Here is a 25,618-nt window from a genome sequence, read left to right as displayed (position 1 = left end):
CTGCAGGCATGGTGACAGAGGGGTGCGGGAATCCTTTTGCTCATTTTTTGGGTTATTTCAGCAATTCACCACTGGACCATAGGAGGGAATTGCAGACCTTACTTTAGGAAGCCCCTACATTAACATACGCATGTTGGAAATACTACTCCAGGCAAGTAATTTGCACAGGTGACGTTTTTCTCCAGGAGAGCTAGAGAGGGTTTGTTTCGCAGGGTCAATGTTATTCCGCTTTCCCTTCCCTCCAGCCAGGCTGCTGAAGTTCACGTACCATCCAGCAAACCCAAGGGGACTACCTCACCTCCCGAGCGCAGTGATGGAATCACTCAGTTGAACTAACATTTTCTTGCCCCATCCAACACACTATTTCCAAAACTTAGAACAGAGGACCAGAGAAACGTCTCCTAACAGCTCACTGTGCCACCACATCAGCTCTGCCAGAAGACAGAAAACAGCAACTAGACCACCTGGTACTGGTTTTTTGTTTTGTTTTTTTAAGCAGAGAAAAAGCCATTTACCACTTGAGGAGGTTGACGGTGTTAACAATATTCCAGCCATTCTGGCACAGGTTCTTTTGAAACTGCCTCAAGACATCAGCAACTCTGGTTGCATTGTTCAAATGCACCTCTAGCGATTCCTTCAGGAGAAGCGAAGCATGGACTTTTACAATCTTGGAAGGCTGAACAAGGCAGGCAAAAAGAAGAAAGTGCTTAAAGAAAGACTTTGTTATCAGCTAAAACATCACATTTCAAAACAGATCGGAGAGTGTGAAGAAATAAACCTATCCAGCCAGCTGTTCAGAGAATTTAGGTTTGTTTCTATCCTACACATCCTACAGACTGGAAGCTTACAGAAGCATCAAGGTGAGCATTATAAACAAGTCATCTGTGCTTTGGTGTTGTGGCTGGGGAGAAAAGCACCGCTCTCCATCAGCGTGCGCTGGTGCTCTCTGCTGTTCAAATACAGCACCGGCACTAGAAGCGACACAAGCTTTGATGAAAATAGGATTTGTCAGAATAAATTTTGACAAACTGTTTTGCCCAAGTCTGATAGACTTCTCTGGAATTAATTTAAACTACTGGGAAAGGAGTTTAGACAGTTGAATTGCAGACTATTGAGTTTCAGAAAGGTAGCTTCAAAAAAAAGGAAGCACTGAGACGTCACAGAGCAGAGTTCAAGTGCTATTTTCTCAAGACTGTTTTCATCAACTCCTTCATGAAGTAATTTCTCAGAACTTTTGTGGAGGACGTTGAACTGTTCTAACGGGGTCTGATCTGCAGCAAGTTAATTTTGCAATCCCAAATCTTTTGCAAAAACAGCGCTGAACACCGAGACCATTAGGAAGTAGTATTAGCACTGTTCTAAGCACGGGGCCATCTGTTTGACTGCCTACACAGTAGTTGCCCTCTCTGAAGTGAGAGCATCTTCAACAGTGACACGCAGCCTTAACAAGCCAAATTCTAGGCAGACGTCATCTCAGTATCCCAACTCGTACAGAAAGGCAGGGGATGTACAGGATTGTGAGAACACAGACTCTCCTTCAGTTCTGCAGATTTAAGCTTTCAACGTATTATTTCTACCTGCGGACTCCACCCATCTCGTGTCCTTAGAGCATCCCAGTTGCACCACCACTGCTATGCAATACTTAAAATCCAGCACTGCACGATGTAACTTAGCTGCCACGGACCTACACTTACTCAACTAACAGTGGCAACCAAAAAAAGGCAGAATGACTCCAAGGATCTTTTCCCAACTTTAATACACAAATAGATCTGATAGTAGCATCTGTTCAAAAAAATCTCAGTCTGCACCAACACAAGAAGGAGTTGAGCCATTTCATTTATCAGAGAAGTTAATTCTCTCCTTTTAGGTGGCAAGAATCTCGTCCTCAAGCCCTCCCATACAGATCAGCAGCATTATGGAGCAAAAAGAAAACGAGATACAAAAAAAATGTACTTTTACACTACTGTAATAGCCTAAATTTTTGCTTTAAGTTCATGAAAATAAGTCTGCCTTTATCATGGCAGACATATCTGTCTAAACACATGGGGCATCTAGAGCCATGTGAACTCTGCTCTTCACGTGAGGTGGAGACCAGCATTTCTGCTTCTGGTCTCTTCCCCCTTCTCCTGCAACAATGCAGCATCTTAACCAAGTGTTTTGTAGCCTGAAATATATTTAGTACGCTTGCTGTTGGGATTGGTGTTTGCCACAACCTGGCCAAAAGGGTCTGGGAAGCTGTTTCTTATGGATTTGCAGATTTTTCTCCCTCTTGCTCTGTAAAGAGCATCACTCCTGGCAGTTTTCCAAGTTTCCATGAAAGCACTTACAATGAGAAAGTATTTGACACTGTTACGAAAGGGCCCAGTTTTTCCAAGTCCTAACTCACCTCTGCCTGGTTCTTTTCCACCTTGTCTTTATCAGCATGAATCTTCCGCAACAAATTTTTAATTCGCTTGTCGCAAAACTGGTACCTTTTGCTATTGCTCTCATTCAGCTTTCTCACTTGAGCTACCAGAAAAGAGGAGACCTGGGAAGGGAAGAAGGAAGAAGATAGGAATTAAATCAAGCAGAGATGAGGACACCATTTAAGAACCTAAACATCACTTTATGAAGCTCCTTAAATAGACAAAACATCCATATACCTTGAAAAGAAGAGTCTTAGAACTCAGCCAGAGGTTTTGCCTACAGACATTTAACTCCTCTGAAATTTCCAAGGCTATCCCTTCCCTTATTCCAATTCTAGGCAGACCAAGACACTGCTACGCCATACCACAAGACACCTGCGCAACTTACTGTCCAGAGCAAATCCTGGTAATGGATCATCATCCGCACAACGTCAGCCGCCCCCTCTGCCAGCTGTTTCTCCTTCCCTTCGGGGATCTTGTTTGGCAGCCCCTTGTGCATGAAGAGGTTTGGGGCCATGACTGTGGAAACGTTCCAGAGGTTCATTTTGTTGTTGTTCTCCCTGGCAACCACTTTGCTGAGAAATTCAAGTAGAGCCTAAAGAGAGGGGAAGAGACTTAAGACATCTTTTACTAACAGCCCTCAAGAAACTACTGTGGCAATTGCTGGAGAGATCATTTAATTAGCATTTTTTCTTGATATCCATGAACAAATCCTATTTCTCCAGTCAGGAAGTTCAGTGAGCAATTTCCAATACTAGGATAGCAACAAATAACCATACCAAGCAGAGAGGGAGTTTGTCCAGCATTCATGAATCAGGAGAGACAGTCTGTGTGGGAAGTAGATGAGCTCTTACTCCTCAACAGGTGGCAATTTACAAAGTCCAGTCGTAAAAGTTACAGAATCCAAAGATGACCCCCCCTTCCCCCAGTATCCCCTTCAAAGCTATTCCCAGATGTGGAAAAATAAACCCTTTTGGATCATCTCTTCTGCCTCACGCCTCCACCAAAGCCATGACGCATGGCAGATCATCTAAGCCAGCCTTGCCTTTATTACCTGGAAGCTGAACTACTCAGGAGAAAAAAAACCAAAACAGCAGCAACAACCACCACAGTTCTTATAAAGCACAGAAAGGCAGAGGTTGTGCACTGCCTGCAAAGCTGATCCCATCAGCATTTGTTCTTTCAAAAAGTAGTAGGTGAAAGGATTTGAAATGCCTTCGGATCAGAAAAGGGTAGGAAGTTATAAGCTTAGTAGCTTTTTTATTTTTTTTTTTAATTGAAACTATCCTTCATAGATGATGACAATACCACAAACCATGAATCAAAAGACTGACTTTCTTTCCCTATATCTTAGCATGCCCACAGACAACGTAAGACCTATACACCTTTCACTCCACAGTGAAGTGCTTTAACACGCTGAAAAGGAAGAGCACGTTTCTAAACAGGATGCTCCAAGACCACATGGATTCCTACTGCTCTTAAGTTTGTACCCAAAAGGCAGACTGTGCTTACAGCTTACGTCACTACACAGCCTTGAGGTTTGCCCGCTCCTCCCATCACGGTTTTCCATTCTCCAGCCAGTGAAATAAAACCAAATAGTGTGACGTGTGTTATTTACAAAAGCTGATAGAGTTCCTTGAATAAAAACCTGGAATGAGATCATGTTTTTCCAGTTAAATCCAGAATAGGTAGTTACCTTTAGAGTGTTTCTGTTGGGCTCTGGCAGAATCAGGATCAGGAGGTTTAGAGCTTGCAATCTTTGCTTCAGGTCTGGAATATCTAGAGAGGGAGAGCGACAACAGGACAAAGGATTCAGGCTCCTGACACTGTTCTTTTTGAGCAAGAGAATCCCCCAAGCAATAAGATAATTACTTATTGTAGTGTTTGTCATCTAGGATTTGAGACCTTGTTTTACAGAAGTAAATCAAGCTCATACAGCCCTTATGAAGCGAACTACCTATGTTTTAGAAGACTGGCTGATTTGTTTCAGAGTACAGAGTCTACCAGCAAGTCTGATGCCCTTGAAGGGCATCAAAAGACCCCGTTATTCCCCGTTTCTTGTACCAAAAAAGTTGTGCACTTAAACAGTTAGCTTAACACATTCAAGCCATCTATTGAGGCACAAACCTCAAAATAAGGCGCCTGCAGAACATTGCATTACCTGCAGACAAGCCAAGACTGGGCACCCTGGCCAGTTGCCACAGCTCAGCCTGCATGTCATTATTTATCGAGTTGTCCTAATTCGTGGTAGCAACGTTGCAGCCTCAAACGGCACAACATAATTTAAGACTCCAGGACAGTGTTCCCACGCGAAGATGTATGCAACCAAGCACCAGTGACTATGACTCTCAGGCTGACACATAATAGTACATATAGCACCCAGCACGCTGAGTCTGGCTATAGTTCATATCGTGCTCTGTATTCCCATCAAATCCACAGGCTCCCAAAACACCTGACAGGAGAGCCCAAGACCAGCAGAGCTTTGCAAGAAAAGCACAAACCAGCAAACTGATGCGAAACAGCCAAAGCAGGGACTCACTCTGTACAGCAGCAAAAGCAGGGAGGTACTCCGCTGTCAGCAGTGGGGCCGGCAGCTCTCTTATGAATCTTTTCAGTAGCCCAGACACATCATTCTGGTGGACTTCATCCCAGGAGAAAAGGCCAGTATAGAAATCCCTTTCGAGCTTCTGCTCCAGACTCTATAAAAAAAGATGGAATTTATTACATACTTTAATAAGCAAATACAAGGGGAATTCTGTAGGTGAGCACTAGGAGGGCAAACCATCAAGTCAAAAGAGCACAGAGACCCTTCACAGCAGACATTTCCAGATTTCCCAGCAATGGACGTTTCTAGTTGTACTGGGAAGGGAGATGAGACAATTCAGGTTATTCAGATACTTGCTTCAGCAACACGCTCCCTGATCACCCCCGGTACTTTTGAACACTACTAAAGAGCTCATACCTTGATTCTGGTCTGGGACCCAGAAACTCTCAAAATGCCCTCTGTTTCAAGTCCTCTCTTTTCCAAGCAGGACAGCAGCTATTAAAAGGGGAAAAAAAAGAAAGCTCTTGGGCACAAAGGATGAGAAGTCAGCCCTTCCTTATCACAGGCTTCCTGACTCTCAGGATCAGAGGTGTGAATGAAACCAGAAGGGAACTTACTGCCTGGAGTAACAGAGGGACCTTGGTGTTGGGGAGCAGTTTTTGGTCATTTTCCAACAGGGTGTTGAGTGAAACGCCAAAGAGTCTTTTCTCTGCAACAGAAACAACATGTTATAAGTCTGTATCTCCACTAATACAGATGTCAGGGATATATCCACCACTGCAGGCTAAGAGGGCACATTTTATAAGTGTAGGTACTGGAGAAAAAGAGAGAAACAGATAACAGGACAAGTGCATTTGACAGTCAGAGGTAAAGGTGGTGCTAGGTCTTGATGTTATGAGCCAGTGACTTCCAGGAGAAATTCTGACCAAGGAAAAAACACCTGTCACAAGTTTTCTTATCAAAGACCCTCTCTGTTCTAACATTTCAAACACAAATCTATGAGACGATCAATGTAAAAAATGCACCCGCAAGAAAAAAAAAAAATCAAGATGAAACACAGTTAACCTGTTGTTTTCAGTTTTGCTGCCTTGTTTCTCTTCAGCTCAAAGCCGAGAACATCACAAAGAGCTGTTAGTTCAATGAGGGCCAGCGTGGGGATCTTCTTCATATCCTGAGCAGACAGATCTCCAATCCTGGTCACTCCTAGTCTGCCCTTAGGGATCTTAAATTTCTAAGGGAAAACACACACACACACACGGTTCAGTGCAAGTATCATTACTAATCCCACTGGTATCAAGTTTTGCTGCATTTTTATCATTCCTTACCATAACCAGGCATCTATTCATTCTCTTGTTTTCAACACCAGACAAATGCCCCAAACTACTCCTATTTCTACTCAACCCACAGCTGAATAAATATTTTTCCTTTTCAGCATTGCTCTTTAACTGTATTGGAGATCCCGATTTATCTAAATTAAAGACAGCCTGATACCCACCCTAATCTACCTGAACTTTGGAAGCAGTCCAGTACATTTGCAAGGAAGAAAACTGTTAGCATTACAAGTAAGAAAGTCTTGTTATTCTCCTCTTTTCAGTGGAAACGACCCAGACTCAAATCAAAATAGCTAGTTTCACACACAAGTACTACTTCTTTTGACCCTTCACTACACAACTGTTATCCTCGCCCAACGCCGCAAGGATAACTGCATTACCTGTCCAAAAATACAGGTAATGTATTTTTGACCTGCTGTAGACCTGTTCCAACATTATCCATAGAGGACATTTCCAAGAGCTGATCATACAGTTGAATCAAATGTCTTGTACCCCTCTACACAAGAAGGGAGCTAATAAATTCTAATAGGAAAAATTCCTTCAGTGCTTACAGTTAGAGCGTTTCCATCCTTTAACCTCCTAGATTCAGACAGGAACGATCCCTTGAGCAGGACAGCCGCTTGCTCCGAGTAGGCAACATCCATGTTGAACATCTCCTCTTTTCCAGGGTTTCGAACCGTGCAGGAGTAATCCTGGGTTTCTGCTACAGAGGAGAAAATGTTCTGAATTTCAGAAAGCCAAAAGGATGAAGTTTAGAAAACAAGCGTGCTAAAAGAGCAGTTTGAGACAGGTTTGGGAACCACCACTTTTTAATAAAAAACTGTATTAACATTTGAAAAGAGCGTTGTCATAGCACAGTCCTGAGACTGATCAGTAGGGTAAGATTAGCTTAAAGCCACAACATTACAGCTACAATCACCAGATCACTGGTAAGACATGAGCACGGCCTTAAATTAAATGACATACCTATGGCTAACTTCTCTACAAAATTGCGTATGGCATTTATAGGATTTCACCATATGACCTTTGCTAGAGTGATTTTATTTGCATCTTCTAATTGCTTTCTGGAAGAGTTACAGTTATCAGTTTGAGCGGCAATTCCTAACAACACTAGAGCCTGGAAAAATTTACTAAATCCACAACTGTGGATAACCATTTATTTAAAAAAAAAAAAAAAAAAAAAAAAAAAAAGCACAGACAAGGCCAATGTTTCAGAGCCCAGATTAGTATAATTTCCCTTCCAGTTCCAGCCCTACTTCAGATCCTACTCCCCTTCCAATCCTAGTCTACATTTAAAAACTTCCTTCTTACTTCTCTGTACATTTGAAGTCCGTAGTTTGTGCCACAAGGGATCTGGGCTGGACTCCTCTTTCTCAGCTGCTGTCTCCTGAAAAACAAACCAGAACGTGTTTACCTACACAAAACAGAAGTTATTATAAGACAATCCAGTTTTGGCAGGGGAAAAAAAAACCCAACAAAACACACCTGGCATTGTTGGCTAGTCTAAGATAATGCTGCTCAAGCTCAGGGCTACAAGACTACTCTGAAATTAAGAATCATAATTAGAGGATTTGGCAGGCAGGTGGAAAACAGATGACTATCTCATAGACAGTACGTGTGATAAATTTGCACATCATTAAGCCAATTCTTCCTCTCTCACAATCAGCAGCCAATTTCCCCCTTTTAGTTCATGCATTGAGGGGCTAACAAACAGTGGACCAACCAAGCTGCATGGGATCTACCCATTGCCTGTGACCGCAAGACCTTTCACGAGAAAGAACACACTAAGTAGACATCAGCACCTCAAAGATTCCCTTCACGGGCTTCATAGGAACCTACCTCTTCATGTCTAGAGAGAGAAGTGAATCTTTAAAAATATAAGGAGGCACTTGGCAGGCAATTCTGTTAATAAAAACCTTACTTTTGCTAGAACTAGTTAGAATATAGGAAAGCTTATTCTATTACCAAAAGTTAGCAACTTTCCGAGAACATGCTTATGACATGGAGCTGTGGACTGAGGACTGAAAGTTAAGAGGAACCTGTGCAAAATCATTGCAAATGGACAAAACAGTTCATCTGCACAGAACGTACTACATCTTTAGAGCAGGCGCACAACGGATGAGCCTGCCATGAAAGCAGAACCAATTCATTTAGCAACTGGCTTAATCACACATCATACACTGAATAATGCCAGAGCACCTTCAGATCCAGCTGCTGTGCAAACAGGCCACACCGAACAGTAATACAGGGGAAGTATGTAGAAAGGTTCTGACAGAAGTGCCAGCAGCTTTGATGCCTGAGAGTAGCTCACGACAGAGGTGGACAGGAGGTGAACTGCAAATCCATCTTGAAACACCGACGGAAATAAAAATCCAAATTACTTTGATGCGTCACTGCCTGCACTCTCACAGGCTGAACTGCCTCCACTCAGGTCACAGCTGAACTGAATTAGCTTTAAGCTCGATTTGCTGAACACGGCTTTTCCATAGGTAGAGCCCATTCAAACGTTCTGCTCCCAGTGTACCGAGAGAGCAGCCAGTAGTGGGAAGCACCCAAAACCTGACTGAGCAGTAGGGGCACAGATACTGGATCTGGGTTCAATTCTAGGACTGTGGGGAAAAAAAAAACCTTAACCCTTCTGTATTTCTGTTTCCTTGCTTACGAAGTGGAGATTTCAAATATCCTTTTGTGTGATAAGGGATTTATCATGTTTTGCTACATGTCTCGAAAAAGTGTTATAGCAACACCAGGCCAGTTTTGGCATGTGGTTCCTGAATATGTCCTTCAGCCCCAAAATTGTGCTTGGAACTGGGACGACACAGCAAATCAGTATGGAAAATTAACGAAAAAGCCTGCTTCCCTCTGGGATTGCTCCAGGAATTACTCAAAGGTAAAGGACTTCTTCCGCTCAGGTTATGACACTGGATGTAGGCACTAACATCTCAGAAGTTTACCATTTTACATAGAAATCTCTTTCCATTTGCCTAAGCTGAGCGTCAGTCACTTCCCATGAAATAAAGAGGGCAAACACCACCCCTTGTGTACACTGTAAAAGACGCATAAGGAATACAGAGGTTAAGCTCAAGGCCACTCAGCAAAGAAGGAACAAACAGTCAAATGGACTAATTTAAAATACATTTTCTTACTTTCACTAAAAAAAGAGGGGGAAAAAAACAACTTTCAGTGGCCTCCACTGAAACTGTGGATCTCAGAGGCAACTGCAAAGCTTTAAAAAAAAATAAAGCCAAAGGAAGTATGAATAATTCCAGTAGAGCTATTGGAAAAGAGTCCAGTGATCTTGCCCAAAATAAGAAGTGAGGAAAATGTTTCACTTCCAATTAAATTATGGCAATTTAAACAGGCAGCTTTAGCATCTTTGTACATGCCTTCATTATACCAAAATGCCACTTTAAAACATCAGATTTGATTTCAGTTGCTTATCAAATGCAAATTATCAAATACAAATATTAGTGGCCTAGTGAGTGGACACATAAGATTAAGAGCTTAAAAATCTCCATTCCTATGCAGTAGAAAGTAAAATTATTTTAAGATATATAACAGGTTTGTGTTTAATCTTCAAGTTTAAAAACTTGATGAGTTTCAGTTGAGGCACTTAAGACAAGCTCGCAGCATTATTGCTTTCAGAAATGTCATCTTTTTGTCACCCATTTGTGCAAACAATGCTCTACAAAAGCAAATCAACCATGACTCTGTTTCAGTGCAATTCACAGTAAGGAAGAAATCTGCACCTCAGCGCTGGGCAGTTACAAAGAACACAACCACAGCAGTTTCCAGTGATGTTGCAGACTGGTAGTGTCATTCCCTTAAGGCATTCAAGGGATCATTTGGGTATAATTCATCTCATTATAGTAAAAGTTGTTTCAAAGATGCTCAGGCTGAGGAAAAGGAGTATTCAGTTCTGCTAGCAGCAAGGGTCCCATGCTACTGAAAAAGGTAGATCTTGGCTAAGCTCAATACCTTCCGACTAGACACTTGACCAAGTAGAGAAAGTCACAAGGAGCCCTGATTGGGATACTTCCCAGCAGCCCCTAGAAAAAATAAGGATACTCTACCTTGTGGTCACAACCAAAAGAGGAGCAGCACAGCAGGAAAGCAGCTGAAAAGTTAATGGTCGTGTATTCTCTAGCAAAAAAAAAAGGCAGTGGCTATTCTTTTTCTAGAATTACCAGCTGTACAAGATCAGCTTATCAGAACGGAACTTATGAAGTGCTCTCTCTTTTTTTGGTTAGTAATGATTTAACATGTCACAAGAATAAAGACGACACAAGAGGGCTCCAAACGATACCAGTGCTCCACGAGGCTGCAGTGCTGTAGGCACTATACAGAGGTCTTCCAACAGTCTCTAGGAAGCTTATGGATCTGCAGGTTTTGTAGCAACTTCTCAACGCTGCAACCTGGATGCAGAATTTCTACAATCTCAGCTTCATTTCAGCTCAAAAGATGAAGTCATCTATTTGGAAATGAAAGTAGCCCTAGACCCAGAAAGCCAGTCAGCTACCACAACGCAACAGTCTTTCAGAAGATCCCACTAAATCAACGTACCTCAGAGTTGACCACTCCAAAAATGTCTCGGACATCACGCACAGGATGCTTGTTCTTCCTCCTCCGAGACCGGGAGTAGGTATCCAACCGCCGCTGCACAGCAGCAGCCTGGGTCTTGGTCAGGGTGGAGAGCAGCACGTTGTCGTTTCCTGAGGCGCGGTCCCCGAGGAGGTCGGACAGACCCGCGTCCTGGAGCCACTCGGCTTCAGCTTCTCCCTCTGCGAGGCAAGGGATGAGAAGGGCGAGCGAGAAGAGAAAGGATAACAGCAATTTGAGTGCTTGAAACACTTCAGAGGCAGAAAACCAGAAGCCTGAGCCGCCCCCTTTCTGGGGCTGCAACGGGACATCACTGAAAGGGAGCCGCATCTTTTTTAGGAAGCCACGGCTATTCTCAAAATCTTAGCCCTATTCCCAGGTACCCATCTGGGTATCAGGGTGAAATCAGAGGAGAGACAGCACTTTAGGCAGCTACAACTGCCCACATACTCCTTTCTCTTCGCCCCAGGTGAAGAAAAAGAGAACAAAAAACTACGGAGGCACGGATATTGCCAGGAACCTAGGCTCCCTCAGAAGCTGGGCAGAAGGTGGGCACAAGGGTGACTCTGCACGGTATTTAGCACAAAGATTGCAACAGGAACTGAACCCAGTGGGCGCTTTCACAGGACATGGGAGGAAAGTCAGAGGCACTTGCTTAAATCTGCCTTTACATGGACTGCCTGTGCAAAGGGGAGCTGTGGCAGCAGGCAATAGCGCACAGCAAACCCAGAATGAATGGCACTGCCTCCCTCTGCAGCGCACCTGATCCTCCGACATCTTTGAGAAGGGACAAAAGATCTGTGGGAAGCCACAACATACAACACTGCACATGTGGCTTTTATACGTTTCCCAATTATTTGGCTATTTCTTTTAATTTTTATTTATCTATCTGCATGCCTATGTATCAACAACTTTTTTTTGTTTAGATATCCAGACACTGATCTGGTAGATTCAAATGTATTTTATTTAATATACTTGCAGAACTATTTGCATGTGCCATCCCTATTCTTTACCTTTTTAAGTGGATTGGTATCCATACAGTCATTCGACAAAAGCAAAAAAATTATTCTTACTCCGTGCATTCGCTTTATGTCTGTGCCTGTTCAAAACACCACTAAAATTAAAGACCGTTCCCGTTCCAGAACGAAGTGCGAGAAGCCTGGAGACAGTACAGCAGCATTACTCAAACAATCTCAATTCCACTTCATTCTTCAATGTATCTAAATTTGCACTGCAAACACAGAAGACAATTTTTTCCTTATGGGATGCACCCTTTGTGCAAGTGAGAAAGTGCCCTGAGCAAGGCAGCTACTTGAAATCCAAGGATAAAAGAAGCAATTTAGCAGGCGGCTTCAACTTTAATACAGTGAACACCACAAAGCCTTTATCTTTTCAATTCTACGTACCACATTCATTTACTGCAGGCAGCTCCAGCATAGCTCTACCAAAGGTTATACTAGGAAAAAGAAAAATCACAACTGAGCTGACTGAAACGGAACAGTTCGTTCCCGCTCCTCCTTTCCTATGCAAACTGCTATGTCCTCAGTTGTCACAGCTGCTCAGGCAAAGTTTTATTATTGCTGCATCAATAATAAAAAAGCCATGCGGCTCTTCTTGAGAGATTAAATAATTTAATTTTTCTGGGGAAACGTCTGTGTTCATGCAACTTGCAAAAACATATTGTGATTCCATTAAAACTCTCTTCAGCCTTCAGAGCATGCTCTTCGTGTTCTTAGGCGCTGTAATGAAATGGAACTTTTTTCAGCATCACACCACAATAAATAGAGCTGGACTTGAAGTCAAGTATTTCCTTTAACAAATCTTCTAGCACACTGGACAGCTTTCCTACGTGGTCTTAAGTTTTGGTCATTTCCCACGTCTGGTTCTACAGAAGCTAACAGATAAGAGCATCCCCTGGTACTGCTCGCTTGGTTACAGCTGCTCGCGCACTCGTGGTCCCGTTCATGACTCCTCACTGCACAGCTATTTGTCCTACATCCATGGTTTCACAGCAGCACAGTGCGCAGAAGGCTTCTGGTTTATTTTGTCTTTGGGAACTAAAGGAAGTTAAGCGTATTGCTTGCAAATTTTGAAAATACCCAATTCCAGTCATAACAGGAAACTAATCTAGTACACAATACTAAACAGCAGGCCCTAAATCGGACATCCGTGTGAGCCTACTGCCCCATCTGATGCCAAAACACCAGATTTTAATTCCTCTATTTAATATTTTTGGCCCAGTTATGTTTGCCAGTAACGCAAAAGGAAACCAGCAAAATAGGTTATTTATGGGGAGAAGTGGGATATCAGAGAGAAACAGGTCAGAACTGAGAGGTCCACAGAAGCCGAGCTGCAGGTTTAAGCCTGGAGAGCTGCTAAGATTTGCCTTGTGAGTTCCAGACAAGCAGCATTTCAGGAGGACACAATTAGGAATAAATTGCAAAACTAAAGAACACCAGTTCCAAAACCTTACTTGAAACGTAAGCTAGACAAAAATAGCATTCATAATAAAGCATTTAGTTTCAAAAAAGCTAAAGGACAGCTAAGCATCCTACAATTTCAGACTAAACATTAAGCACAACTTCCTACATAGTTTTTGAAGGCAGAGAAGAATCACTCTTTGCAGACGCTTCTCAGACATGATTACACGCTATAAGGGTGCTAGCAGATATTTCAGTGGCACTACCGCACAGAATGCATGCGTTATCAGTCTGCTGTAGAGTCAGACCTTGGAGAGAGCTGGATAAACAGCAGACAGCAAGGAAAGGACATTGCTGCTCATATTTCAGGGAAAACCTACTTTCTGGCCCCCTTCAACTGTTAGTGAGGTCACAAGTATCATCAGCGCCTTTCTGCTGACCCAGTTCCTCTGCAAAGTTACACGCTGGCCTCCCACTAACACCAGGTCACAAGCAGCTTCCCATTACGCCACCCCTTACCCAGGGCTTGCACAGGAGACCAGCGTCCTCCAACTGGGTCAGTGTTTTTGCAGTGCCTTATCTACACGTAGCCTCCACGCCGTCCCTGCACTGCGATTACAATCAGCTATTTGCCAGGTTGAGCCACGTCGTCTCCAGACAGAGCTGTTAGCCCAAGCGCAGCTTCTCGGGCTTTATGCAAAGAGCGATGGTGCCTTCGGCTCCGAGGAGCCCTGAGGCCTCTGTGCTGCATTACCACCTCGCGGTGCTCCAGCCATAAACTGCAGAGACATGAAAGCCAAAAGGCACCAGCCAAGTCCAGCTTCTTTTATCCGCACCATCTGAAGTTTCCCCTCTCTACTTATGCTTCCAGCACAACACTTATTTGACTAAACTCCTTCACAGAAGGCACCAGGAGGCTGAGCGTGCCGCACCTCCTTCCCCAGCCGAGAAGGCTTCGCCACTCAGAGCATTATTTCAAGTCTGTCTGGTTTCAGTGGCCAATTAAACAGTCAGCTCTTGCCTGCTAGATTAATACATAGCATTAAAAGACACTTTTCCTTGTGTCCCTGCTTACACACAGTAATCAAATTGCCTCTAGCATATCAGTGTTTCGGATATCCCAGACAGCCTTTCATCTCATGGCATGGCCTCTTTTCCAGAGTCTCCTTCCTGGTGCACTTATTTTCTGAGTCACTTTTGCATCTCTTCCAGTTCTAAAAAACAAACTTACATCCTTTATGCAGAGACTCTAACAGCAGACCTTAATGTTTACCGTGTCTTGCCTACTATGGCAGACACGGATTATGATCTGCCCACCCCGCTCTCCAGAGCCCGCTCTATGCACCCAGGATAGCTATTTACCCTTCCCAAGCACGGCAGCACACTGGGACTTTCACTCAAACATTTCCCCATTACATACCTGGATCCTTCTCAATATCAGGCCAGCACAACAGCTGTAGGCTGTACAGGCTGCAAAAACCCCACCATTCAAGAGGATGTACAGCCAACTAAATCACATTCCTCAAAATGGACCTGGAAAACGTGTGATCCCGGTCTGCGGGATCGCTGGGCGCTTATCACAGTTTATCATCCCTCCAGCACACCCCAGGACGTTGTACCTCCCATGTCAAAAGGCAATCGGTCCAGGTTCCAGTTATTCCAAATACTGGATAACATCAGCACTACCGAAAGCCCATTAGAAACACCCCATGCATATGAAGCAGTCTTCAAAGAAAGAGAAAAAAAAAAAAGGAGGTATATAAGAAAAACCTTGTGTGGATGGACTCATTCTGGATGATTATTATGGTTTCTTGAACAGTGAATCAGAAGGGGAAAAGTTTGCTTTCCACAAAAGCAGCTCTCATAAAAGCCACTATGATGAAGTCTCAGAACCACATACAGAAACAAGCCTTCCAAAACACCGTCAGCTATCACAGCGTGTTTACCGTACAGCCACCTGCATGGGGAGCGAGAGCCCCTACACTTAGTGGGGGCTGTTTGAAAGAATCTGGAGCCCTGAACGTACTCCTGACTGAGCTTTAGTCAGCTTTGTTTCAGAAGCTGAAACCAGGCCAGGCCAGCACTCCCCTTCTGCAGGGCATTATTCACCACCCAATGAAAAAAAAAAAATATATATCTCTCCGATTTGACCGGTAATATTCTGACCATATTCCAACATGCTTCTAAATCATTCAGGTGCATAAGCAAGTTTTCTCAGATGTTCATCTTCCTCCCCTCACTCCCGACATTTTTGGCAACCTACCCTCTTGTGTTTTGACATCTGCAAGGCTGCATTCCTCTTGCTCAGCTTCAGCGCTCTGTTTAATGTTCTCTACTTCCAGCCAAAAACTGTCCATTGACAAGTTGTCCAAAGACTCTACCGTGGAATTCGTGCCCTCTGACACCGGGGATGCCAAAGGACTCTTCGGAGGAAGCTGGCTCATTTTGCAAGGGCAATTTCTGGTACTGAGAAAGGAAGAGATAAGGAGAGAGAGATTAAGCTACGCGTATTCAGATATGGCATTCACAATACAGTGGTCTTCATTGATTAATGACTGCAATAAAAGCCAAACAGAGGTAAGTGCTAGACTTCCTTTGGTTAGTGTTTAGCAATAACAGATAAGGTTGGGATCAAATCCGCTAGAGAAGGGGAAAAACTGCTGTCCAAACATGTGAGAGGACAGTATCAACACAGGTTTTCCAATGCTGTCCTTCCAGTGACCTCTGAGACACCACCTACCACTCCCACACTTGCTTCCAAGATTCCCCTGCAAACTTGCACAGATACCCTCTGCATTCACAGACAACCAAGATGTTTCAAGCTTGGTGCACGTGTGCTCTGGTTATCTGGCACACACAGCAAGTCCGACAACTCCCAGCCACAGCAGACTGAACCCAGTAGGCTTGTCGTCCATATGCAAAAACTGGCACTGCTCCATCTCCTGCACTTCAGCTCATGCAATAAACAACTCAGATGTTTGAGGCCCTCTTTTCCTGCCCAGACTGGATTTTTCAGCTGTAAAGCAGCACAAGTGTCCTGGGAAACCCAAACATACAGAATTTTCTTACCACCCTGTTGATTAATTCATGGGCGGCCAAAGCCCCAGACTGGCCTTGTACAGCTTTCAACCTCTCTGCAGAAAGTTGTGAGGTTCTCGTCAGTTTATAAAGTAAAGTCTCTCCTAAAATGAATTTTAATTCACTTCAAAGGGTTGCAAGCCATTTAAATCCTGCTGTATATCTTTTTCAAAGACTAAAAAAAAAGGCGTAAGTGGAACCTACTTATGAAAACACCTCAATGGTTCAACTTATGAATACAAAATTAAAGAGACTGCACACTACGCTAATTCTGGATGGTTTGAAAAACACCTGTGAACGGCCACTACCACCAACACAGATCGGAATTGCTTTCTAGTTTCACAACAAAAAAAAGCAAATCAAGTCTTGTGCCTTGAAAACCATGACAATAAAACAACCACCAAATGCAATTTAGCCTCCTAACTCTAGAACGACTTAGAAAGTTATAGATGGCAAAATATCTGTAAAGTTTTAGTTCCTTTCACTCCAGAAAGCCATTATTAGCAGTTCTGGCACTAACTTGTTTCTGTTATAAGAAGCATTTCAAGTCATAAAGGACTAAATCTGAAGATCTAACAACTAAGAGGCATATGTTGTAGGATATTCTGCACTTAGATTTACACGTGTGCATGCATATTATGCTCATACCTTTTTCTAACATACACATAGGCAGCCCTTCTCTTCTAAAGGTCAGAACTAAAGCAATAACCATTGTTCCAGGGACATCTGGAGTCAGCAATGGCATTGAGAAGAAGAATAAGAAAGTTTTTGTTTGTTTTACAGGAACACAAAAGTTAAAGATTGAAGAGAGCTATTACGCCACCCAGCCCACCTCTGACAAGGGCAGAGGTGGTCTACTTGTTTAGTACCCGTCCCCATCTTTTCCCCGCCTTTCCTACTCCTGGATATCCAAATAACAGGCCTCCAGTTGAGATGCCACTTCATAGCCCGCTGCAGCACTTAAAAAGTCAATCTAAGATTTTTTTTTTTTAATTATTTATTTATTTAACCTTCATAGTTCATGTCCATCTCTCTCAGTTCTACTACAGCTATCATCCCAAATCATTATTTCCTCTTTCAACTTTTTACTTACATCTTTACCCATTAGGAGTTAAAAATTTACATCACATCCCTCACATTAACTCTTTGTCTTTAGTACTCCTCTCCATTTTCTCACATTTGCTGACAGCCTTCTCGTAAGAGGGTTAGATTTAAACAAAGCCACCTTGCTAGCATCAAAAAGACTGTTTAATACCTTGCCATGATATCTCACTAGAATTCTATTACACGCCAGTCAATAGGAATCATCACTTGCAACATGGAACTAGAAGGAGGATTTTAGGTTATCTTGAGGGATTTGGTTTTGGCCATATCAGTGCCAGAAACACTGGCAGCCGAACTTGCACTACAGAGCAGTCTCCCAATGCACAACACTACAGAGGCTAAGGAACCATCTTACAAGCTCTCCTAATTGCTCTCCTAAAGGCCTTCAGCAGGCACACAACTCTTGCCCTAAGTTATGGCACTATACTACTGTGGGACCTAGGTTATACAGATCAAAGCAGCTCTAAAATGTACCTTTCCGTCATGTTCAGCCTGGTGTAGAACAAGCTAATCTAGCATCCCAGAAACAAAACAGCACTTATAACCAGGTTTGCAGATCCAGCAGAACCTACCCTAGACCCGAGCAGCAGCTTGCACCCAGCACACGCGCTCTATGGCAAGCCTGTGTCACACATAGCTATGACAATCCCTTCCCCATACCTGCCACAGGCCTGCCTGGAAAAAACCCAAAATTTTAAGCCAACGTAAATACAGTCTTCGGCTCTTTCAAAAGGGTGACTCTTGACTTAGATGTTCTGCATGACTTACCCAGACACCAGATCCTGAATGCAAGTTTTAGTCCAGGACATACTATGACCAAGTGGAGTAATACTTATCTAAGGCATTAGGGCATATTCCTGGTGCACATCTGAGAAGGGTCACAACTTCCTTACAGTCCAGGTTTCAGGCTATAGCCTTGCCAGCAGCTATTTTTGATCTACCAGCACCTTCAGTCCATATCAAGACAACAGAGTACTGCTGCAAGGATATAGTTTCGCCAGACAACAGCAAACTGCTGTACCCCTATCCCACTCTGACTTGTGCTTCTGTACCACCCACAGTTATTTTGCTTCCTTCCACAGCTGGAAATACAGATGATCTAGCAGTGCTTGCGCCAAAAAGCTCCACCACCACACTATATGCCTACTATAGGAGAGCCATATTTGAACTACTTGTGCAAACAGCCCAGAAGCCATCCCAGATTTTTTTCTCAAGAACCTCACGGACTGTTTCACCAAGGTGCAGGATGCTAATGCCACATAGCTGCTCTACACAGCAGTAGCAGGATCCAAAGCGCAGCTCTACAAGTCCTAAGCTAGCGCTGTTGTTCCCGTCTCACAGGACAACAACAAAGCAAAGTCAGGCCTTTAAATTTAGAAAATGTTTTACTACCTGGTCTAAATACTTTTTTTCTTGAACACACTGCACAGTGCTTTACAAATCCAGCTACCCAGGTGGAAGGTTAATTTTAGATTCAGTGCACTTAGATTGTTCTTCCTCATTGCATTCCCAAGTCAACGGAGGGCAATCTGTGATGTATAAACATAGCAACAGTTTAGATTGAAAGTGTAGATTGTTGGCTTAAAATGTTAGTCGCTCAGTTGCAGCTGGGCAAAGAGTAGGTGGAATAATCAAGTTCACTCAGTTGCACTGTCAACGTAACAAAAAGCTTAAGATTATAAAGTTCTAAAAATTAACCCAACAAAAAGCAAACTGGCAGAAAGATCTAGTTAAGGACAACCATAAAGGAATGACTCTGTGGAAAGACTGACCATCCTAATGCAACCTTCTCCTCTTGTTTAAGAGCAGAGCCAGTTTTAATGGGGCTCAAGATTCGTTCAGCTGACTCCCCTAACACCTTCAGTCTAACCCTGACTTAACAATATTAACAGCAGACATGAGAAATCAGACTAGCATGGACCTTATATGGTTCATTTTCTTATTATTTCTTCCATAAATCCTCTCTGCACGGAGCACTGGTAGCCCTGAGCAAGATTTGCATGCCTATATAGCGCTGACTGAGTGTTGGTGGCTCACAGGTCCTGGGCTGGAATATGAAGTCTCAGAGTAGTTTTTGAACTGTTCCTAGATACTGTCAACACACGGCAAATATATTGCAAACACTCATGCAACTCTTGGCCCTTTTGAATATCAAAATAAAATAAACACTGTTGCTATGCATTTGTTCATTCCAGGCTTGAATCATTCCCGTCAGAGCGCTTCTCAAAGGATCTGTAGCTGCCTAGGCTACTTCACTGCTTGCTCAACATCCTTCCCTCATTGAAATACCTCTCTAGCAGATTAATAAATAAAGAGGTTTCTTCTCAAGCATTTCAGACAGAACAGGAGGTGACAAGTGTAAGCCAAGAAAATGGTATTCCTTTAACACTGTTTCCAGAAAAACTAAGATGAGAAAAAGGCAACAAGAACAGAAGAATTAAGCTATACAAGGCAGTCCCTTTCACACACAAGCACCTAGTTTTTAAAGATATTTCCAAATATCTGGAGCAAGCACAAAGGCACACCTGAAACAAAGAAACAGATGGAAGGAGTTTGAATTAACCTCAAGAGGAAGTTAGGAGCAGCACACCCAGTCACAGCACCATAGCAATTCAGACCACTAGCATGGAACACAAGCTCTTTTGACAGGAAAAAAAAAAAAGTGAGAAATTATTCTATCAACTGGTTGCAGTATTTTGACAGATAAAGACACTAAGTCGGAGAACAAAAATACATTAGCGTCACAACACACGCACATCTTACCGGCTTTCAATTTACTTCAAGGTCAAAAACAATCGATGAGTACAAAAGCACAAGATTAAAAGAAACAAACAAAAAAGTCCATGCAGGACAAAACGCCTCTTCACTTTGGTTCCAAGTTCCTACCCGGAGCAAGCAGCTTAAACCCAAGTGAAGAACTGGGTAGGCAATTCTGAAGAGAAAGAATCACCTCAAGATCAGCCCACCACAGTTCATAACGTGATAGGTTTTCTTGTTTAAAATCATGTAGTAGGGTAAAGGCATCCAGAAACAACAGATAGGAGTATCTGAAAAGCTGGAGAAAATCCTGAAGCAGTAAGTCACACATCTATAGCTGTATCTATATGAAATATATACAATTTCGCTTACTGAAACTATTGGAAGTTTAAACCTCAGTCTTTCAAAGATGTCAATGTTAATATAAGGACAACTCCTTGATGAAAGAAGTCAATCTACTTATTATCAGAATTTTAGATGAAACATTCATAGTCAGCTATTTTATTCAGACACACAGAACTTGCACAAAACTCCATTCCCAACACAGATAGCAAATTTATCCAGGAGATGCCTTGTGGACACAAGCGCCACAACTTTTCTACCAAGGGTCTAAATCAAAAGCAAGCTTTACTGCAAATCTTTAAAGCCTGGCTTTGTTACTCTTAGAATCCTCCAAATTTTGTACACAAAGTACAAACACCACAGACTACCAATTCCCTCCTCCTCCCCACAACAAGCCGCAAAAGAGCAATACTGAAGTTTACTCTTAGGAGAAAACGAAAAGCACATGGCTGGTTCAAATTCCTTGGACCAGACCGTAAAAGTAAAGACAGATTAATTATCAAATTACTGTGGCAGCGATGAACAGTAACTTACCCAGTATACTCTTACCATGCTTTACTTTCCCTGGCTTAACTAAACCAAAGCAGCTAAAGAGGCAGAACTAAAGCAATCTTAGAAGCAGGCTGCCACTGCTGACATTCGTCTTTGCGTACCTCTGACCCTAGGGGATTTGCTCATATACCTAGCAGTTTCACCGAGAGCATCCCCTACAAGAAGTCACGGTGCCTCTAGCCCAGGCTATTTTATATACCACTGCTGCCAACCACCACTTACGTTCGCATTAAGGCATTTTATCACGGACTTCGCACCCGTGGGACGGCACACTTGGAAGGTCTGTCTCTACAGCACCAGCAAGAATAGCTCAGATGTCACTATTACAATTTGCTAATAAGATTACAGCTTGTTTTCAGTAACACAGCAATCAGTTCATCAAGATCTTCCATTATGCAAGCAGCTTGGGGAGCAGCGTCATTTAAGGTTGTTTTGAAGAAGCCTGTTCTGCAAGTGCTAAAGAGGACGTGCCGGGTAGCTCTGCGTGCGTGGAGTATTTCATACCAGATCCAGCTTTCCCTCACCCCGACAACAACAACGCTCTCCCCAACTCCTGCCCTAGCATCCCTAGTGACACCAGAAAGACAAAACAGCGATCCTTTGCCAGGGCTATGTGGAGTGAAAAACTTGAATCCTGATGTTTGTCCATAACACGCTGCTTTAGCTTAGCACCTCCATCGCTTTCTGTCATGGACCTGAACTCCAGAGGTTACCTCCACCACAGCACTGGGAGTTTTAAATAAAGCATAGGTTATAACTTACCTGACAATAAGTGTTTCTGTCAAAGTATTTAAGGGCAAAGAAACTCCATCTCAGCATCTGTGTCTCAGGCCCTCATCGGGAGTAGACTCGTCTCCACTCTGTCTAGTAAGGGTCTAAACAAGGAAGCTAAGGAATAGCGAAATTTGCCTGTAATTACAGATCTGCCTGGAGGCGTCTCAGACCAAAACTCAGAGCAGAACAAACACAGGATTGATAAACCCATGCAGATACAAATGAAAAACATTCAAAGCCATGTTTAGTTTAGTCTATTAGCTGGGTGTCTGCCCCATCATGCCACAGCTTGTTTTGGCCTCAGAAGACATACGCCATGCTCTCTGTACGTTTTTTTGTTTCACTGTAAGGTCACTGCAGACAAGCCCGTTGTTCACTTTCCCTGTGTTAGCACAGTAAGCCAAACAGGAAAGGCCTTTCATTGACACGGAAATCCGGCTGCGAGAAAGGGGTACCTGGCCAAAACAAAGCTTTAGGAGTACTGTGATCTTCAATGCAATTGTGAATTGATAAGCCTGATCTACCGGATGATTATATGTGAATCGTTAATTAAAAGGTGGCATTCTCATCCCTATTGCCATCTTCACACGCTCCACTGAGTCCACGTTCATCTAGACACACAAGCAGCTTTGTCCGTCCAGCGGCCACAAAGACCCAGTCTGCCATCTACGACCTACCAGCACGACACCAGGATGCCAAAACCCACAGACCAGTTAACACGGGGCTGCAGAACCCACAGACCAGTGGCACTGGCTACAGACAGGAGCTCCCGCGTACTTGTTCTTACCCGTTACCCTGTCCTCAGTACAGAAGCTGCCCTGGGCTCTCTCCGGCCGCCGCGAGGCAGAGCCTGTGCACAGGATTCCCACAACGCAGCTGGCACAGACTCACTGCCCTTTAGTGACTCGGCTGTCACAGCCCTATAGCACACGCTGCCAGGGATCTTACCGAGGCCAGAATGAGTCAATACCTCCCAGTTACTGAACGCATCCTCAAAACACGCTACCGTTACATCAGACGAGACACCCTTACTTTATTTCCATCACCGCTGTGACTTTAGGCAAGATGCTCAACCTCTACACACCTCAGCTGCCCAGCTTAGGGACAAAGGGGGTGAGGGACCACATGGCTTTCAGAAGAAAGGCCGCTAGTGTGTTTGAATCCTTTATAAAAAGGCTATGAACTTATTTTTTGTGTGATCGTTCATTGACACAAAGGCTTTTTACAAAAGCAGATTCACACGTACTAAATATTTGTCTTACAACTTCTTTAATGTTGAACTTAGTGTAAATCAGGATGATAGAACTCATTCTTATTTCTTCTAGTAGCCCATTCTACCAGCTGTACCTACATCACAGCAGAGAATGAGTAATTATAAGTTGTTGCTCAGATGTATGGGAACAGGCAGGAGACTTTGAAGAGGTCACAGGAGTAACCTGCTGACCAGCACAAAGTAAGGAGGGGTTGAGAGACGTGCTGGAATCCAGCTATGCTGCACACGTGAGAGGTTTAGGGATGCAGGAAGACAGGAAGGACAGTCGTAAGCTCCTTGCTTGGATTTCTCAGGTAAGAGTTATTACACATAAGACAAAGTACTTGGCTATTACATTGCCATGAAAAGCCTCCCCTTGGTTGAGATTTATAACGTTCTATAACTAATAACTGGAGTGCCGCCTGCGAGCCCAGGGCCACCGACCCCAGCCACCCCATGTACCACAAGCTTTACAACACCGAGAGGAGGAGCACGAGGCAGGGAGAGCTGGCTCAGCAATGGCTTTTTCTCAGCGGTGCTTTGAAGGCACACCACCACCACCACCGGTGGGTAAGCCGGTAGGTGACTTAATGGGAACCAACGAGCATGCCACAGTTACTGCTGCAAAAATAAACAGTCATTAATGTCAATTAATTAGAAAACCAGGATGGTTGGCGTATCATCGCCTTATTGTATAGACGTGGTTTAGGTCGATCCTAGCAGAGAGGCTTAGTTACACATATATATATGGGACACGTTTCACCTGCTGGTGAGTCCCCAACGAACAGATGCAAATTGCCACTTGCTAGGAGTTAAGTGTTTTGGTCAAAGCTAGTGAGCAAATCTGGGGTTCCTGCTGTAGCACCTCTTCAGACCTGACCACAGAGGTGTTCTGGCACCAGTACAGACACTGGAACTCAGCTAACTTGTCTGGCAAAACTCATAAGCTGTTACTGATTATTTTGATTTTTATCGAAGAAACCCTGCAATACTCAAGGTGCTGGCCTAGTTCTCTTACACATGGGTAATTTTAAAGTAATTTACCATATTATTCCTGTGTCATTCCCCCTAAGATTATTATTAATTTTTTTTTTTTTTACATCTCAAATTTTGCCTGGGACCTTTTAAAGATTTCCCTTCTTGCTTCTACACACAAGGTCAAAGCAGACTAGGAAAAATGAGGAGTCAGAAACATGAAAACGCGAGCAATGGTTAGAAATAAAATCACAGTGAGCAGACTCACACAAAACCAACGGGTTTCAACTACTGCAGCAAGGAGATGTTCTGAAACTTAGTGCAATTTCTAAGCTGATGCAAATACACGTTAGATGAAGTCTTAAGTCATTTAATGTCATTTAAGCACACAAACAGTACAGTGTTTGTCAAGCAAAGTAGTTCAATTTTCAGTTGTATCCTTTAGTATGTGTGCTTTGTGCAATATTTATAAATATACAGTTCTTACCTTCATACAGTTCTACAAATCACTGAACAGCCCTCAAACCCCACAAGCTGCCAGGGCAGCGTTACCACTGAATCACAAGGAAACACGCAGTCTGCATTTTAGCCCTCCCAGCCATGCACGCACCCCCCAGGTCCCACTTCCACAGCTCGCTGCACTGATCCCAATTATAGAGTTAATACCAAAAAAAAAAAAAAAAAGGGGGGGGAGTTTTAAAAGGTTTCATTTCATGCTCAAGACAGTCAAAGCACAGTTTTAAAAAGCATATTATAGCCCGCTCGCCTCTGGAAATTTACCTTGTTTCCACCTATCCTGCCCCAGGTATTGCCCTACCTCTATGCCCTGCCTTCGGGAGGAAGAAGAGCAGTGATCACCCTGTACAGCCGTACCCTGCGACCGCGCTCTGTACCTGCCGAGGCTGCCGAGCCGAGCGCAGCTGGCTGGCCGGGCAGGCGCCAACACCACCCAGGGCCTGGGGATCCCACTTCTGGCGACCCCGGAGCTGCGTGTGCCACGCTTGTCCATGTCCAGATGGGGAGGAGAGCGGCGGTCAGTCCATCCGTGCTCCTCCGCTGTCGAGTCGAGAAGCGGCTGCCAAGCCTCGCTGCTGATAACGAAGAGCCGCTCCTCGTCACCCACGAGGTGCCGATTGGGTGTCCGTGAGCATCTTCTCCTCCCTCCCCGCATTCACCCGCCCGGGCGGACCGAGCAGAAGTCACAGTAAATCCACCTGCGCCTTCAAGGCAGCAGTGCCTGAGGCTAAGCCGCCCACGCCTGGGACGCGGGCTGAAGGACACAGCCCACAGCCAGCATCCGGCCCTCGGAGAACCAGAGAACAGCAAGGAGTTATTTCCAAGCCTGGGCTGAAGCTAAGGCTTGCTAAACATTAACTCAAGCCTCAGCTGTGTGATAAAGTAACTCCCACAAGCAGCACTGGGAAGGAGGAGTCAAACAGTGTATTTGCTCCTCAAAATTGTACTTCTCTGAAGTAAGAAAACAT

At 43.8% G+C, this 25,618-nt stretch overlaps 1 protein-coding gene across 2 annotated transcripts in view; it reads right to left on the bottom strand.

The window, feature by feature from the left end:
• The window catches only part of ARHGAP40 (Rho GTPase activating protein 40), a 29,848-nt gene extending 4,482 nt beyond the window's left edge, over window positions 1-25,366 (bottom strand). Inside the window, exons 1-13 of one of the 2 annotated variants that reach the window (XM_076352139.1) lie at window positions 25,028-25,366; window positions 15,564-15,766; window positions 10,845-11,062; window positions 7,593-7,668; window positions 6,833-6,984; window positions 6,016-6,181; window positions 5,568-5,659; window positions 5,368-5,445; window positions 4,945-5,104; window positions 4,102-4,184; window positions 2,794-3,000; window positions 2,387-2,527; window positions 516-676 (exon numbers count right to left, since the gene is read on the bottom strand). In XM_076352139.1, the coding sequence (XP_076208254.1) occupies window positions 516-676; window positions 2,387-2,527; window positions 2,794-3,000; window positions 4,102-4,184; window positions 4,945-5,104; window positions 5,368-5,445; window positions 5,568-5,659; window positions 6,016-6,181; window positions 6,833-6,984; window positions 7,593-7,668; window positions 10,845-11,062; window positions 15,564-15,766; window positions 25,028-25,305 (2,015 nt within the window). In that variant the 5' untranslated portion in view covers window positions 25,306-25,366. Of the gene's footprint in view, window positions 1-515; window positions 677-2,386; window positions 2,528-2,793; window positions 3,001-4,101; window positions 4,185-4,944; window positions 5,105-5,367; window positions 5,446-5,567; window positions 5,660-6,015; window positions 6,182-6,832; window positions 6,985-7,592; window positions 7,669-10,844; window positions 11,063-15,563; window positions 15,767-21,355; window positions 21,413-25,027 lie in introns of those variants that run through there. The other variant, XM_076352140.1, reaches the window with a different exon arrangement.
• Between the last annotated feature and the right edge of the window lie 252 nt (window positions 25,367-25,618).

Source organism: Aptenodytes patagonicus, chromosome 14 (assembly GCF_965638725.1).
Source record: "Aptenodytes patagonicus chromosome 14, bAptPat1.pri.cur, whole genome shotgun sequence".
In the NCBI taxonomy this organism is placed as follows: Eukaryota; Metazoa; Chordata; class Aves; order Sphenisciformes; family Spheniscidae; genus Aptenodytes; species Aptenodytes patagonicus.
Note: the sequence above shows the minus strand (reverse complement) of the source record. Positions and strands in the feature narration are given on the sequence as shown.